Raw genomic sequence first — 14,355 nt, 5'->3', positions numbered from 1 at the left:
TCAATCTTAATAGAATAAATCTTACCAATGATACCAATACCTTTGATTTTGGATTTGACATTGTTTTCAAAAGTTACTAATCCACCATCTTTTTCTTTGAATGATAAGAAGCATTTTCTATCTCCAGTCATATGTCTTGAGCAGCCACTGTCCAAGTACCAACGCTTTTTCTTGTTTGCCAGAAGATATTCCTGTATCACAAGTTAGTAGTGATTTTGGTACCCATAATGATTTGGGTCCTTGATGGTTAATGCCTTTATGAAATATTTTCTTATTATAACACTTTGATTCATGATGACCATGATTGTTACAAAAAGAACATATTTTCTTAATTTTGTCAAAAGATTTATAATAACACTTTGATTCATGATGGTTAGGCTTGCCACAATGAGAACATCCCTTTTTGAAATTTTCAACTTTTTTCTTATGATAGCAATCTACCATAACATGTCCAATTTTTTTACAGTAAGAGCATATCTTTTTGAATTTTAAATCTTCCTTTTTAGGTACCAAAAAATTTTCATAAAGCTTTTGTTTTTGTGAGGTTCTAAAACCTATCCCAGCTTTGTCAAATATTCCAACTTGAGATCCCATAATTTTTTGAAATGTCTCAGTGGATTTCACAAAGCTAGTAAGATCATTTGTTAGTTCTTCAACTTTTATTTTCAAAGAATTGTTCTCTTTTTGAGTTTCACAAAGACTTTGAGGCTGAACCTCACTTATCCTCTCATTGAGGATCTTATGTTGCTCAGAATTTTTACACTGAGTCAGTTGCATATTCTGAATGATTTTAAGATACTCATCATTCTTAATTTGCAAATTTTCTTTTTCTTTATTTATCTCATAAAGTTGATTTTTTAGAGATAAACATATTTTAGACAAAGTGTTTGAGTCATTTAAGAGATTATCAAACTCTATTTCAAGATGTTTACATAAAGAGCAAGATTGAGAAACATCTACCTCTTCGATATATGAGTTTGTCATTAGACACATGTTGGCTTCTTTCTTTTCTAATTTTGATGATGGTCTTTTATGCGTTTGTTGTATTTCTTCTGAACTCACTAACTCGCCTTCATCCTCAATATGTTGAGTGTAACGTTGATGCTCTGTCTTTCTATTTCTTTGGGAGTGTTTTTTATTCTTAACCATTTCATTCGAAAATGATGGTCTACTTGAGGTTCCAACTACATGTACACACTTTGTTGGTTTTGACATTTCTTCCTGGATCTTTTCCTCTTACACGGTTAAGTGCTTAAACTTAGAGTCAGTGCTCTGATACCAATTGAAGTAAATAGAAATGTCACGAGAAGGTGGGGTTGAATTGTGAACCTTTTAAAATCTAGCTTTACCTTAATAAAAAACACAACCTCTCAAGGAATCCTTGGAGAAGAATGGTTAGAGTAAATCTCATATAATATTTAGTGTAGTGTGTGTAACAATGTGATTAACAGTATATAATAAATAAATAGAGTAGAGTTTAAGAGAGATCACACAAGAGATTTATCCTGGTTCACCAATGTGGATAGTCCAGTCCCCACACCTTGTGAGATTATCCTTTATTGAATCTTCTTACAACAACTTTTTCTTTTATGTATTCTTAGCCTCACCAGGCTTACACTTCTGAATGGTATAGCTTACAGACAGCTTACACAATAATTGGTTTTGTATATCTTTGTTGTGATATACTTTGTGATCTCAGGATGTTTACAATAAGTGTCTAGATACTCTCTATATGGCAGTGAGTATATGAACTGAGATTTAGAATGATAACTCTTAAATTTATGTGTTCACTATTTGGTAGTGAGTATTGAAAGTAATTTGTAGAGTGAATGATAATGTTGGCTTTATGATTTTGGCTTTCTTTGTGTGCTTCAACAAATCGGTAGTGTGAGCATAGAATGTGTCTTCTATTTATAGAGCCAAAGCTTGAGTGCAAGTACCATAATAACCCTTGAAATATTTGTATGAGAAGTACTGAGAATTACTTGAGTAATGCTGGGAGCTTTGTCTTATTCTGGCAGGACTTAGTCTTATGCTGGCAAGACTTGGTCTTTATTCTGAGTAATGCTGGCATCTGGTAATTCTGACCTTTGACCCATTCTTCAAGGACTAATTCTGAGAAAGTAATTCTGGGAGAGTAACTCTGGGGCAGAAACTCTGGGACAGTAATTCTGAGAGAGTAACTCTGGGACGGTAACTCTGGGAGAGTAACTCTGGAACGGTAACTCTGGGAGAGTAACTCTGGGACAGAAACTCGGGGACAGTAATTCTGAGAGAGTAACTCTAGAACGGTAACTCTGGGAGAGTAACTCTGGGACGGTAACTCTGGGACAGAAACTCTGGGACAATAACTCTAGGATAGTAACTCTGGACAGGTGCTGAGAATTACTCTTAGTAACTCTGAGAGAGTAACTCTTGACTTGTTCTGAGATTTATTCTTGGTAATGCTGAGAGTAACTCTTGACTTTTCATAATGTTATTCTTTTAAGGATCATAGTATAATATCTTGAGAGAGAATGAATGAACCTGTCTTATTTATTTCCACTAAAGAGCACACGTCAAATAACAAATAAGATCATAATCTTAATTATATTTACACAAGAGTTTGTTATCTTCAAAACATCAAAAAGGATTTTTCCTCAACACGACTTAGGGGTGTTGTTGTAAAAGCCACAAGCATACAACCAAGCCAATTAAAACCCCACAAAGAAAGTGACATGGATAAAAACAACATACCACAATATGGTAATCAAGACTCACCCCCTATTAGTAGCTATCCACTCTGGAGGTAGAGGTGAGTCCTCGCTACGTCGACCTAGAACCAAGTTCAAACTTGAGGGCAAAAAGGGTTCCGATCTTTGATCGGGTAGGGTTCCTAGACACGTCGAACAAAACTTTCGGGCGCTAACCTCTGACATCAGCAAATTCTCATATGAGATACTGTTGTGAATTTTTTAGCATTATATGTTTATTATAAAAATATATATTTTATATGATGTCATATAATATACTTTTATGTCAAAAACAAATATTATTAAATATATATTGTCTAAACCTATTATAAATGGTAGAGTTGGTAAATGGACATTGATATTGTGTAAGTTTCAGGTTTCGCTTCAGTAACTTTGCACTTTGGTGACTTTGTAACTTTCTATCTATCTCTCTCTAAATCAATCATTCTCTCTCAATAAATAATGTATTTTAATTATTCTTTTTTTTATCTCTCAAATACACCAAAGCTACACAGTCACCATAATACCAAGTCACCTAAATTTCTATTGCAATATGTACCATACCATTGAAAGCAATAAAAGGACATATTGTTGTAGATTTCAAGCAAATTATCTCTGGTTTATGTTGTTTTGCTGTGTGAATTGCTCTTAGGCTTAGGGTGTTGTCAACTCGTGCTCAAGGTGTTTGATGATAGGTCTCAAAGAAGCTCGGATGATGGTGCTGTATTTTTGAGGAAGAACCTTTTCAGGGATGGTGCAAATCAATCTCCTTTTTCCATTCAACATTTGATTCATCCACAAATTGTGAGTTTTTTCAATATTGTGAACCGGTATAATCGACTTGCGCGTGATAAAGCTAGTGTTAAAGTTAAAGATATGATCCTTAATTGGATAGATATAAAGATTGTGGTTCCTAAACTCATTTGTATCTTGCGGATGAGTTCTGTTTGGTGGATTGGATTAAGGAATTGGTTTGGTAACTCCTTTTTAGGTTCTTTTTTCGCCAAGTTTGTTGAAGTCCATAGCTTGTTTGGCTCAATTATTAGTGTTGTTGTTAAATTGTGGATGGGAAATACCCTAACACAATCTCTTTCACTATGTTTGTACCTTTCATTTTTCAGCTATTGAATGAGTTTGTTTTACCGTAAAAAAAAAAAAAATGAACTTTATAAATTTTGATTTATAAATTTAGATCAATCTCAAAGGTATTTTGATAGATCTAAAAACCAAGGAGATGTTGAAATAGGAATTACACTCATATAATTAGATGATAATCATATGAAATGCAATTAAAATACAAACTCTTAAACAATGAAGTTGAATCTCAAGTTTTAATAGGAAAATCTTAACCTTGAAGTTAAGGTTAAAGCTTGAGTAATGAAAGAATTTAAAATAGAGTCTAATAAAATAAGATGAGGCTTATAAGAGGGTCGACAAGCAAAGTCGACAAAATGGATAAATTTGTCAGTAAGAACTCTAACAGTGTAAGATGCGAAATACCAAATGTTGAGGTAGAGCAAAGAAGAAAATCGCAAATATGATTATGAGTGTCTTGAGAAATTAAGGAACACGGACAGTTGTTAATGGATTCAACTACAAACCAAAATTATGAGTTGGTTTTGTCTAGCTTTCAAGTAGAGTTGTCAAAATGGACCGAAGCCCATGGGCCGATCCATCAGGTCCGAAAATAATTAGGGCTTGGGCCTTATTTTTCGAGCCCATTTACATCCGGGTCTTTTTAAGCCCGGCCCTAAAAAGCCCTAAAAATATGGGTCGGCCCGTATGGGCCATGGGTACCCACCCGCCAGCCCGAAAAAAAAATAATTTTTTTAATATAACTAGAAATTATTCTTTCCTAATTCATAAAGGTATGCTATAAACAATTTGTGTATTATGTATTTTAATTTATTTTTAGTATTATAAAGGTATAAATATCAAACAAAAATTGATGGTTTGACTTATTTTCAAACTAAAAGATTTCATCCTAATATAATTATGTAAATAGTATAGAAAAGACACTATGATATATTCTAATTAAAAATAAGGTTGTAATGAGATTTAAAAAGTTATGATGTAATTTTTTATGGTAGGATAGAGTTATTGCAAATCATATATATAACAATTTGCTATAAAATAATATCCCATCAATCTAATTATAATTGTTATAAAATTTTATAACAGTTTGTTGTCATGATTGTTATAAAATTATAATTGTCATGAATATTTATATCTTAAAATTTGTTGAAAAAAGTTATTTAATTTTGTGTGCAAAATTAAATATAATTTCTTATGTATTTTGAATAGTTGAAATAAAGTTAATATGTTGTTTTACATTTTAATTGTAACTTATATAGATTATTTAGAAATCATAATTTTAGATATGAAAATTGATATATATATATATATATATATATATATATATATATATATATATATATATATATATATATATATATATATATATATATATATATATATATATATATATATATATATATATATATAAAAGTATTATTGCATGCAATTGTATGGTTATTAGAAAAATAGGAGAAAATTTTATTTTTCTAGAAATAGGCCCGTTTAGGGCCGAGGCCCATTTAGGGCCGGGTAGCCCGCAGCCCAGACAGGGCTGGGTCTGGGTAGTAAAAATGGAGCCCATTTAAAAATTGGTTTTTTGGACCCGGCCCTGAAAAGCCCGAGGCCCGCATAGGCCGGCCCGTTTAGGGCCGGGTAGCCCATTTTGACAGCTGTACTTTCAAGCATAGGATCGCAAAAGCCCTCTTCAACCCTTCATAGAAGATGGGTAGAGGCCATTCTCTATGATGCTAGACATAGACTATCATCCTGTTATAATGGGTTGAAGTACCCCATATATTCACTTTAATATTATTTACTTATAAAAATGAGGTAATAGAGAAAGTACAACTGTCAAATTTGTCCCTCTTATTCTGTTTTAAAAAAAATTCTATCTTAATATAATAAAAGTAATTTGGAGGAACTTGCTTGCCAGAAAAATTTATTTGTATTTTTAAAAATAAATAAAAATAAAGAATGATTAGATGTATAGAAGGTGCTAAAGAAGACTTGAGGACAAATCAACACTTCAATGCATGAACACATTATGGTTAGGATTTGAAACTATAAGGTTGGCAAAAATTGAGCAACTGAGTGTAGAGAGGGAAAGAGTGAGAGAGAGAATTAAAGAGAGTATAATTAAGGGTGAAAAATGTGCGTTCAATATTCTCATTACATTGATATCTCAAAGGAAGTATAATTGATTGTGATACAAGTAACTATCAGAAAAAATTGAAGAATTGGAAATGCCTTCCTATAACCCAGTTACAACTTTCTGGTACTTGGGTTACAAGTATTCTAAAATTAATTCTCAACATAGTGGTAATCGATTACTAAAATGCAATACCTGGTTGTAGCTGTTCTAAAAGACAATTTTCAATACAATGGTAACCTGGTTACCAAAATGCAAGAACCAGTTACAAGACTTGAATTATGTGATTTTCACAACACACCACCTTAATTCGAGTGCTCCAAGTTTCCTATGCCTATTTTCTTCTTCAACCCTTTAATGATTTCAATCCACACATCTTTTGTCATCAAATCGACCACTTGTAAAAACATTTTTTATATTTGAACATTTCAAAATTTAATTTTACACTATCTCTTGTCATTGAGGTATTTGTGTACAAATCTAAAAAGATAGAGAGAAAAACATTTATTTATTAAACATTAAACTCCTTTGAGAAATATTAACTGAACCTAGTCTATCAAGCTTGGTACTTACTCCCCTTTTATCCCCACCACATTGTGTCACCAAAACAGGAACCATTCCAATACAAAATTCTGTTGATGATAACATATCTCCAAATATCCCTAATATTTGAACATTCTCTATGAAATTTCCCATTTCTTCATCTTTCAAAGATATAATATTATGTCTCCTCCCAACCATCACAAGATCATAGTCTCCTTCCAAACCACGAATTGCTCTCATTACCTCTACTCCATCCTCCACCACAACCTCGTACCAACAAACATTCCCACTCCCAAATTTCATTCCCTTAAACTCATCAATTAAACTTTCATCCAAAATTTCATCTTGCTCCTCCTCTAGTGAAACTTCTATACCTGATTGAGATCTAGTTCTTTCATGTTCTTGTCTATTCAGCACAACAAACCGAAACAAAGACACCTTCATGTTTTCCCTCTCCGACATTCGAATTCCCAAAGCCAATGCTTCTCTGTCGTCTGCTCCACCAATGAAAAACACTCCAACATGAAAATAAGATTTATCACTTTCGTTACTCTCTCCAAGCCGTGAGTATCTATCCACCAATATTCCTAACGTGCATGGCACATTAGCTTGAAACCTAGTATTTAGTTTTCGGATCGCAGTTGCCATGTGTCCGTTGAGATCAACTTGGTCATTTTCATGAAAAGGGACTATTATAAAAGGAACCATTTTGTCTTGTGCTAAGTTGATAACAGCATCGTGCATGCTCTTGTAAGGTGCAACGTTGACATATGGTAAAACAATAACCGGACCATAAGAGTTGCTAGCATAATTCTCGAATGCTCGCATGATGTGGTTTGTGTCGGGGTAATTAACTGATAGAAACTTTTTATTCTGTTTGTGATTGATTGGAAGCAAAATTGGCGCGCTTTTTCCTAAAAGCTCGACGAGGTGAATCACGTAAACAGATATCGGGCTTTCTGGAACTGGGTTGCAAATTTCTAACAGAGCAGTGATACCGCGTACACTTCCTTCGTTATGTACACAAGTAACAATGCGAAACTCTAAATGTCTTGAACAGTTTTGGATTGTTCTCATCTGTTCGTCGAATTCGCTTGATGAATTTCGTACTCGATCACGAGGCTTGTATAGTTTGTTGATAAAGGGTGTGATGACCGCGGTTGTAACCACCACACAAATCACCAAGTGACTGTATGTATCTTCATCCATTAGCTGTAAACATAAAATTCAATGTCATGACATCGAGCATATGAGTATTTTTCCTAGATTGATTAAACTATATCACATACATACCTTGAGATTCTTCAATTTAGTAATAGCTATAAGGTGAGTTATGCCCTTGATGTTCATCATGAGACCGAGCACCATGCCTTGTCTGGGCTTAATGTTATATACCATAGAAACCAACACACAAGCAACTGCCTTGGCTACGTCGCCCGCAAATACGATAAACTGCAAATATAAAAACTCTTCCCAACTGTAAAGTGCAATGAGATTTGTGGTCATGCCAACATAAGCAAAGAAGAAAGGTAACAGAAAATCAGAGATAATAACTTCACATTTTTCAACCAATATTGTTCCCAAAGGAGGTCCACTTGGTATCATCAGACCAAACATCAATGGTCCAATCATGAATGTTACCCCAATAGTGTCAGTTATACCCGACATGATAAAAACACCAAGAAGAATATACACAACATAAATTTGTTTCACTTGTTTCCCATACGGTGTGTTGCGCGCAATCATCTTCATCGTTGGCTTTATGGCGAAGAAGCAAAAAACCATGAACACTATGCAACTAACCATAGCCCACAATTTGAATTTTAGTCCCTCAGTGTCTGTGATATGGTGTCCTATTATGACAGCAAATTGTATGCAGTCGTTGAACGAGGACGAAGACAGCGCAAGCTGGCCTAATTCAGTTGCCATGAGGTTAAGTTCTGATAAAGCTTCAGTCATGACAGGGAAATTACTGAATGACATTGTAGCACTTAAGGATGCATGTGAATCACCAAATTCTTTCGGGAAATTTCGTGGTGAATAGAAAAATTTTAATAGTGTTGACATAGCCAAAAAAGAAGCCGCATAAGGTATTATTCCGAGTAGCCAAGTACTTTTTGCGGCTCTTACAGTCATTAGCATATCCATTTTCACTGCAACGAAGAACAAAAAGTATATAGGTCCAATTATTGACATCACTATTAAAACATCAGATTGTCTAGCAGGAAATAATGCTTTCCAGTAAATTTCACTCCTCCCTAAAAATGATGGCCCCAAAAGAATTCCACCCTGCAAACAAATGATACAAAAGTTAGTTATACTAGTTAGCTTGTTATCAGAGAAAGAATAGTAGTAACTATATATAAGTTAACACATGACTAATTATGCTATAAATATACGAGCCTATAATTAGGAAAAGATAGAAACTAGAAAGGAGAAAAAGGAAAAGGAAAAGCATTGATGGAATGGATGGAGGAGAATGAATTAGTGAGAACTTACGAGAACGCTGCAGATGAATTTGGGTGTTTGCAATGGCCTGAGAATAAAGTGAAGAGATTGAGAAAGTGTGATGACGATAATGATTTGGAACAATGTTGCAGGAAGAGCAAAATCAAATGGATTATCTCCAAGAAAAATGCCATAAGAGCCAACGTTTCTATCATTTCTTACGCAAATTTCAACCTTTCCCTCAGAATCATAAGAAATTGAGACGGTTCCGTTCCCTCTGCCAGTCCCCTCCATTAATTGATATAAAACCAAAACCAATTAATGGTGAATAACTAATGTGGTTAATTAACTCCTGTTGTTTGTGTTCGTATTCGTGTTTGCAGCAAATGCATTCGTTCGTGTTTGCAGCAAACACGAACACAAACACAAAACCAGGGGGGAAAAAATTTAAGCACCAGCAAAAAGGGAAAAAATGGAAGAGACAAAGGGTTTATTATATAAAAAATATAAAGGAGAAGGATGAGGATCAATATACACAAGGACACAAAGCTATAATAGATACGCGTTTGATATTTTTGTCAAAAACATGAGTTGTATGTTTATATTACAAGGTGGACACTAAATAATTAGCCACTCATACAATAGTGGAAATAGGCATGTCAAAGACACGGTTGGTCAAATATTCCAAGTATGGAGTTTTTATCCAATGTAACTACTAGCTATAGGGAATTAGAAGATAAAATTGTCCAAATTATAACTTTAACAATAAATCATTTTAAAGAAGAAATAACTATTAGCTGATGTTTTCTTTTCTTTCTGTTATTGTTGAATAAATTGATTCAACCTAAATTTAGAAAATTGCTATTTTAGAAAAATATATTTAATAACTTTGTTTGGATATAACCATGGTTTTAAAGTGCATTCTGCAACCGCAATTTGCTGCCGCAATATTACTCTGTGGTAGCCTCCACAACCACAACCGCATCAGACCGCAATCACGGTGTGAATTAAAACCATGCATTTGGCTAATATTAGAAATCACATCAGGCAATTCCGCTCATGTTTCTTCAAATATTTTCATCAAAGCTCAAAATTTCAAAAATTCAAAACCTCAATTTACTTCCTATATATGTAATGAAAAATCCTAACATAAAGTGTTTTCTAACTTTATATTTCAAACATCTCTCAATTAAAATTCACAGCATAACGGCCGTAATGTACATCGCAGCAACCGCAATCAGAACACCTGCAATCGCATTTGCGACCGCAACGGAAATTTAAAACCATGGATATAACATCAAGAAATCATACCTAAAAGTAGCATACACTAAAACTAATCTCATGCAAAGTTAACAGTGATATAAAAGCATCAAAGGTAGGCGAGGCCTAAAATGCAGAGAGAGAAAATGATGCATGAATTAGAATATTTTGCAAAAATGTTGTCTCAACAGGAACTGTGTAAATAGAAATGAATTAGGGTTTTATTGATCAATCAAACATTTATATTATAAGCTCTAGCAACAACTTCTTCATCATTATAAGCTCCTGATAAAAACCAAGAGTGAGACCCAAAAGGTCAATTCATGTTGGAATCAAACAATTGAAGAAGCTGTTATTGACGCCTCTAGCCTTCCGGCAGCAACTACTTTGCATAATTGCAGGATTACTAAGTTTCAATGGTATTACAGAATATTGCTTATAAAAAAGAGTATGATCAATAGTGTTTAAACTTTAAACACAATTAACTATATCATGATTGCATTGTATTCATGCACACACGAGAACTTCGTCTTAATTGTATTATATGCAACCATCATCCAATCAACACAATTTTATTAAGTTTTGTTTGAAGTTCTATTTTAAAACTAAAATCAAATGGTTGAGATATAAGAAAATGGAATTACCCGAAATGGTCTCTTCTCTCCCATTTTCGATCTCCATTCTCCTTATTGCAGCGAGAGATTCCATCAGCAACTCCAACCTCATCAAACAATAGGTATACCTGAAACACAGATAAGAAGTGAAAACCCTAGCTTAGAAATGTAATCTCAATTTTCAAAAATGGATTGTATATTTTGCTGTTGGAGGTTGGTCACGAATGGACTCGCCAAGGTGGTTTGATAGAATCGCGGCATTGGTGGTAGTGGTATGTAGTTGAGTGATGAGAGATTGGTGTTCATTAGAGTTGAGATTTGGAACTGATAGCAATAGCGGGAATAATTTTGATGAAGTAGGAATGAAATTTTAAGAGGGATTTATAAATTCAAAGAGGAATTCTTGCATTCACACGTACATAGTCAGAATTAATAGAAATAAGACAATTCATTATAAGGAGAGACAAAATTTAAAATTTATTTAAATTTTAATTTATTTATTTTATTGGATTCATGGGTGGTTGTGATTACGAAGGAGATAGAAGATTAAATTTTTATTTTTTAATTAATTAAAATTTTATGATTGGTTGTGTGTAAAGTATTTTGAAGTAGTTCTCAAATTCAAAAGGAAAAAGGACTATTGCATATAAATATTTTGAAGTAGAGAGAACAAAAAGTAAAGTATTTGGAAAAGACAACACAAACCTTCTGACAAAACAACCTCAACTGATCTTATTTCATGGATAAATTCGACATTTTACAAAATAACTTATTTTCACTCATTTCACATTTAATGTGGGCTGATGTGTCAGCATTTTATCGATAATAATATATTTAGTGGTAATAATTATCTAAAATATATTATACTAGATTATTTCAGTTATATTTCAATAGGCTGCTAATAATCTACTTAATATATCTCTAAGGTTGTCATGATAACAACCCTAAACAAAACCCTAGCCCCATGCTTATGTGGCAAACTCACAAAGCCTCATGCTTACGTGGCAAACTCACAAAGTTTCTCAAATGAAATCAAATTTCCAATTTTTTATTTTATACAATTCTGTATTTATTTTAAATATAAATCTCAAATAATTTTTGCATTAAAGATTGTCAAATAAATATATAATTATTGTCTAATAAAAAAAGATATAATTCAAATGAGTTTATGAATTCTAATAAATATAAATATATAAAATACAAAATGCTGCAATAATATGGGAAATAACTTATAATAGTTTTATAAACAACTAAGTAAATTGTTTATTTTAATAATCACTAAAATTATAAATAATAAACTACAATGATAATATAAAAAAATAAAAAATATATATTTTTGGATTCAAAATATATTTAAAAAATGTTTTAATATTTTTAATATATTTTTGTTTCAAAATATTTTGAAAAACAAGTATTATATAATTAAGTTATTTAATATAAAAGGTCTTATTTTAATTGACTAGGTACTATTTATTACCATAAATATACATTTAATTTCTTTAATTTTTCGTCTCATGGATTAAAAATATTCATTGTATTAAATTTGATAATTTATATTTTGTATTTTTTATTCTAAACTAATAATTAACTATGAAACGTATTCCTTTATGTAATTTATACAAATTCTTGATTTTAATTCAATATGTAATTAATAAAAAATGAGTTACGTAAATTTCTTATATATACCTTATTATATATCATTCTTCCCTTCGCATTATATATCAAGCAGTATTGCAACATTGTGTTATAGGAATAATAGAATTTTTTTAATTTTTCTAGAATCAAAATTGTACTATATGGTGTAATTATTATTTTATATATTGTATTTTTTTGTATAGATTATTCAATTTTCAATGTAATGTAAATAGAGTGGTTGATCGCAAAATACAAAGTATCTGAGGTGAGAATATATTGTATAGAAAAAAAGAAGTTGTGAATGGAGACAATCAAGTGCACATTTAAATTGGAGGTGACAAACATGAAAATAGTTATGACTTATTCAGTGAGATTTTTGATAAATTAATTGTAATTGTTTAATGTTACCATCAATTATATATATGATGAAATCTTGAAGATTAAGTGTGTACATATGAATTTTGAATAATGATGGTTCTCATGTCTTTACTTTTTATGATTTGTAAAATTTCAGAAAAAACATTATATTGTTAATCTTATTGTGTTTATAATTGCAACACGTATCTATTAAGTTATGTTTACAACATAATTATAAGAATGATATAATGTTATTATTTTTTTCATTTAACCTTAAATAATTTTTTATATCTTTTAATTTCAAAATACATTTTTTATTTTTTAATTAATATTTTATTATTATACGAATAGTCAACTTTTTCGAGAAAAAAAATATTATGGGTATCTATTATATTTATTGAATATAACCACTTTAATTGTTTATTGTCGTAAATAAATTCATAATATTTACTATTTATATTATATTAATATTGTTGTTGTTATTATATTATTATAATTTTTTGTACAAATTATTTTATGATATATATTATAGAACTTTTATAATTGCAATTTATGTTTGTTTGATGCATTAAACAATATTGCAAATATGTTATTTTCTACATTGTTATAATTATTCGTTATAACAATATCAATTTATGAATAATGATTAAATGTCGCACATCTAAATTATATATGACACTCTCTCAAGCCTTTTTTTTTTTTTGCTTATGTTATTGTTTTTTAGTATGAAGATAATATGAATCAATTTTTTTTACAACAATTAAATATTACACATTTGAATTAAATGTCACATTATTTTTATTGTATACTTATTTTTTGTGCAATTTTTAAAATTCTATAAAAATTAATGATCATATATTTTTATTAGTACAACACCTTTTGATTACATTAAATACGGATTTGGATCATCGATTGCGTTTTCCCTGCAATATTATAACAGCTTCTTTATGCTTTTATCTCTAATCTTTTTCTATTTCTCATTCTCATCATTATATGTTTATTTAAAATATAAATTAACTGTGTATAAAGACTTATACCAAGATTTTCAAAACAAAAAAAACTCAGTGTACAAAGACTTATTACACGATTTTTTTTATTTAAAATTCTAATAAGGCAATATAATTCTACAAAATTTTAAATATTTGTAATATTTTTTTATGTTGTTAATATAGTCTCTTAAAAGCTCAATCTAATACATATCACATTTATTATTTTGGCATTTAAAATTTTTTTTGGAAATATTTATTGAAAATAAATTTTATTTTTCAATTAAAAAATGTTTTAGAAATTAAAAATCACATCACACTTGAACCATATATAATATTTAAAATAGTTTAATCAAACCCGTGCCACGCATGGGCCATAGATCTAGGGTCTGTTTGGTAAAAATAGCGGTTGACTGATTAGCTAGCTGATAGCTTATAGCTTATGACTGATGGCTGATGACTGATGACTTATAACTTATAGCAGATGGTTGAGACTGATAGCTTATAAGCTCATTGAAGTGTTTGGTAAAATTAGCGGTTCAATTAACTTATAA

The 14,355-nt window shown here is 31.0% G+C and overlaps 1 protein-coding gene across 1 annotated transcript; it reads right to left on the bottom strand.

Moving 5' to 3' along the window:
* Positions 1-5,960: 5,960 nt before the first annotated feature.
* On the bottom strand, positions 5,961-9,444 carry LOC131638092 (cation/H(+) antiporter 15-like). Its single transcript, XM_058908644.1, has 3 exons — positions 9,001-9,444; positions 7,795-8,790; positions 5,961-7,713 (listed from the first exon to the last, which is right to left on the bottom strand). The coding sequence occupies exons 1-3, from the start codon at positions 9,241-9,243 to the stop codon at positions 6,463-6,465; spliced, it is 2,490 nt and encodes an 829-aa protein (XP_058764627.1). The 5' UTR covers positions 9,244-9,444; the 3' UTR covers positions 5,961-6,462.
* Between the last annotated feature and the right edge of the window lie 4,911 nt (positions 9,445-14,355).

This window comes from Vicia villosa, unplaced genomic scaffold (genome assembly GCF_029867415.1).
Source record: "Vicia villosa cultivar HV-30 ecotype Madison, WI unplaced genomic scaffold, Vvil1.0 ctg.002171F_1_1, whole genome shotgun sequence".
Classification (NCBI taxonomy): Eukaryota; Viridiplantae; Streptophyta; class Magnoliopsida; order Fabales; family Fabaceae; genus Vicia; species Vicia villosa.
Note: the sequence above shows the minus strand (reverse complement) of the source record. Positions and strands in the feature narration are given on the sequence as shown.

Coding starts and splice junctions, on each gene's coding strand:
- LOC131638092 (XM_058908644.1), bottom strand. CDS start 9,243: ATGGAGGGGACTGGCAGAGGGAACGGAACCGTCTCAATTTCTTATGAT. Junction 8,791..9,000: donor AATTCATCTGCAGCGTTCTC/GTAAGTTCTCAC, acceptor ATTTGTTTGCAG/GGTGGAATTCTTTTGGGGCC. Junction 7,714..7,794: donor CTAAATTGAAGAATCTCAAG/GTATGTATGTGA, acceptor TTATGTTTACAG/CTAATGGATGAAGATACATA.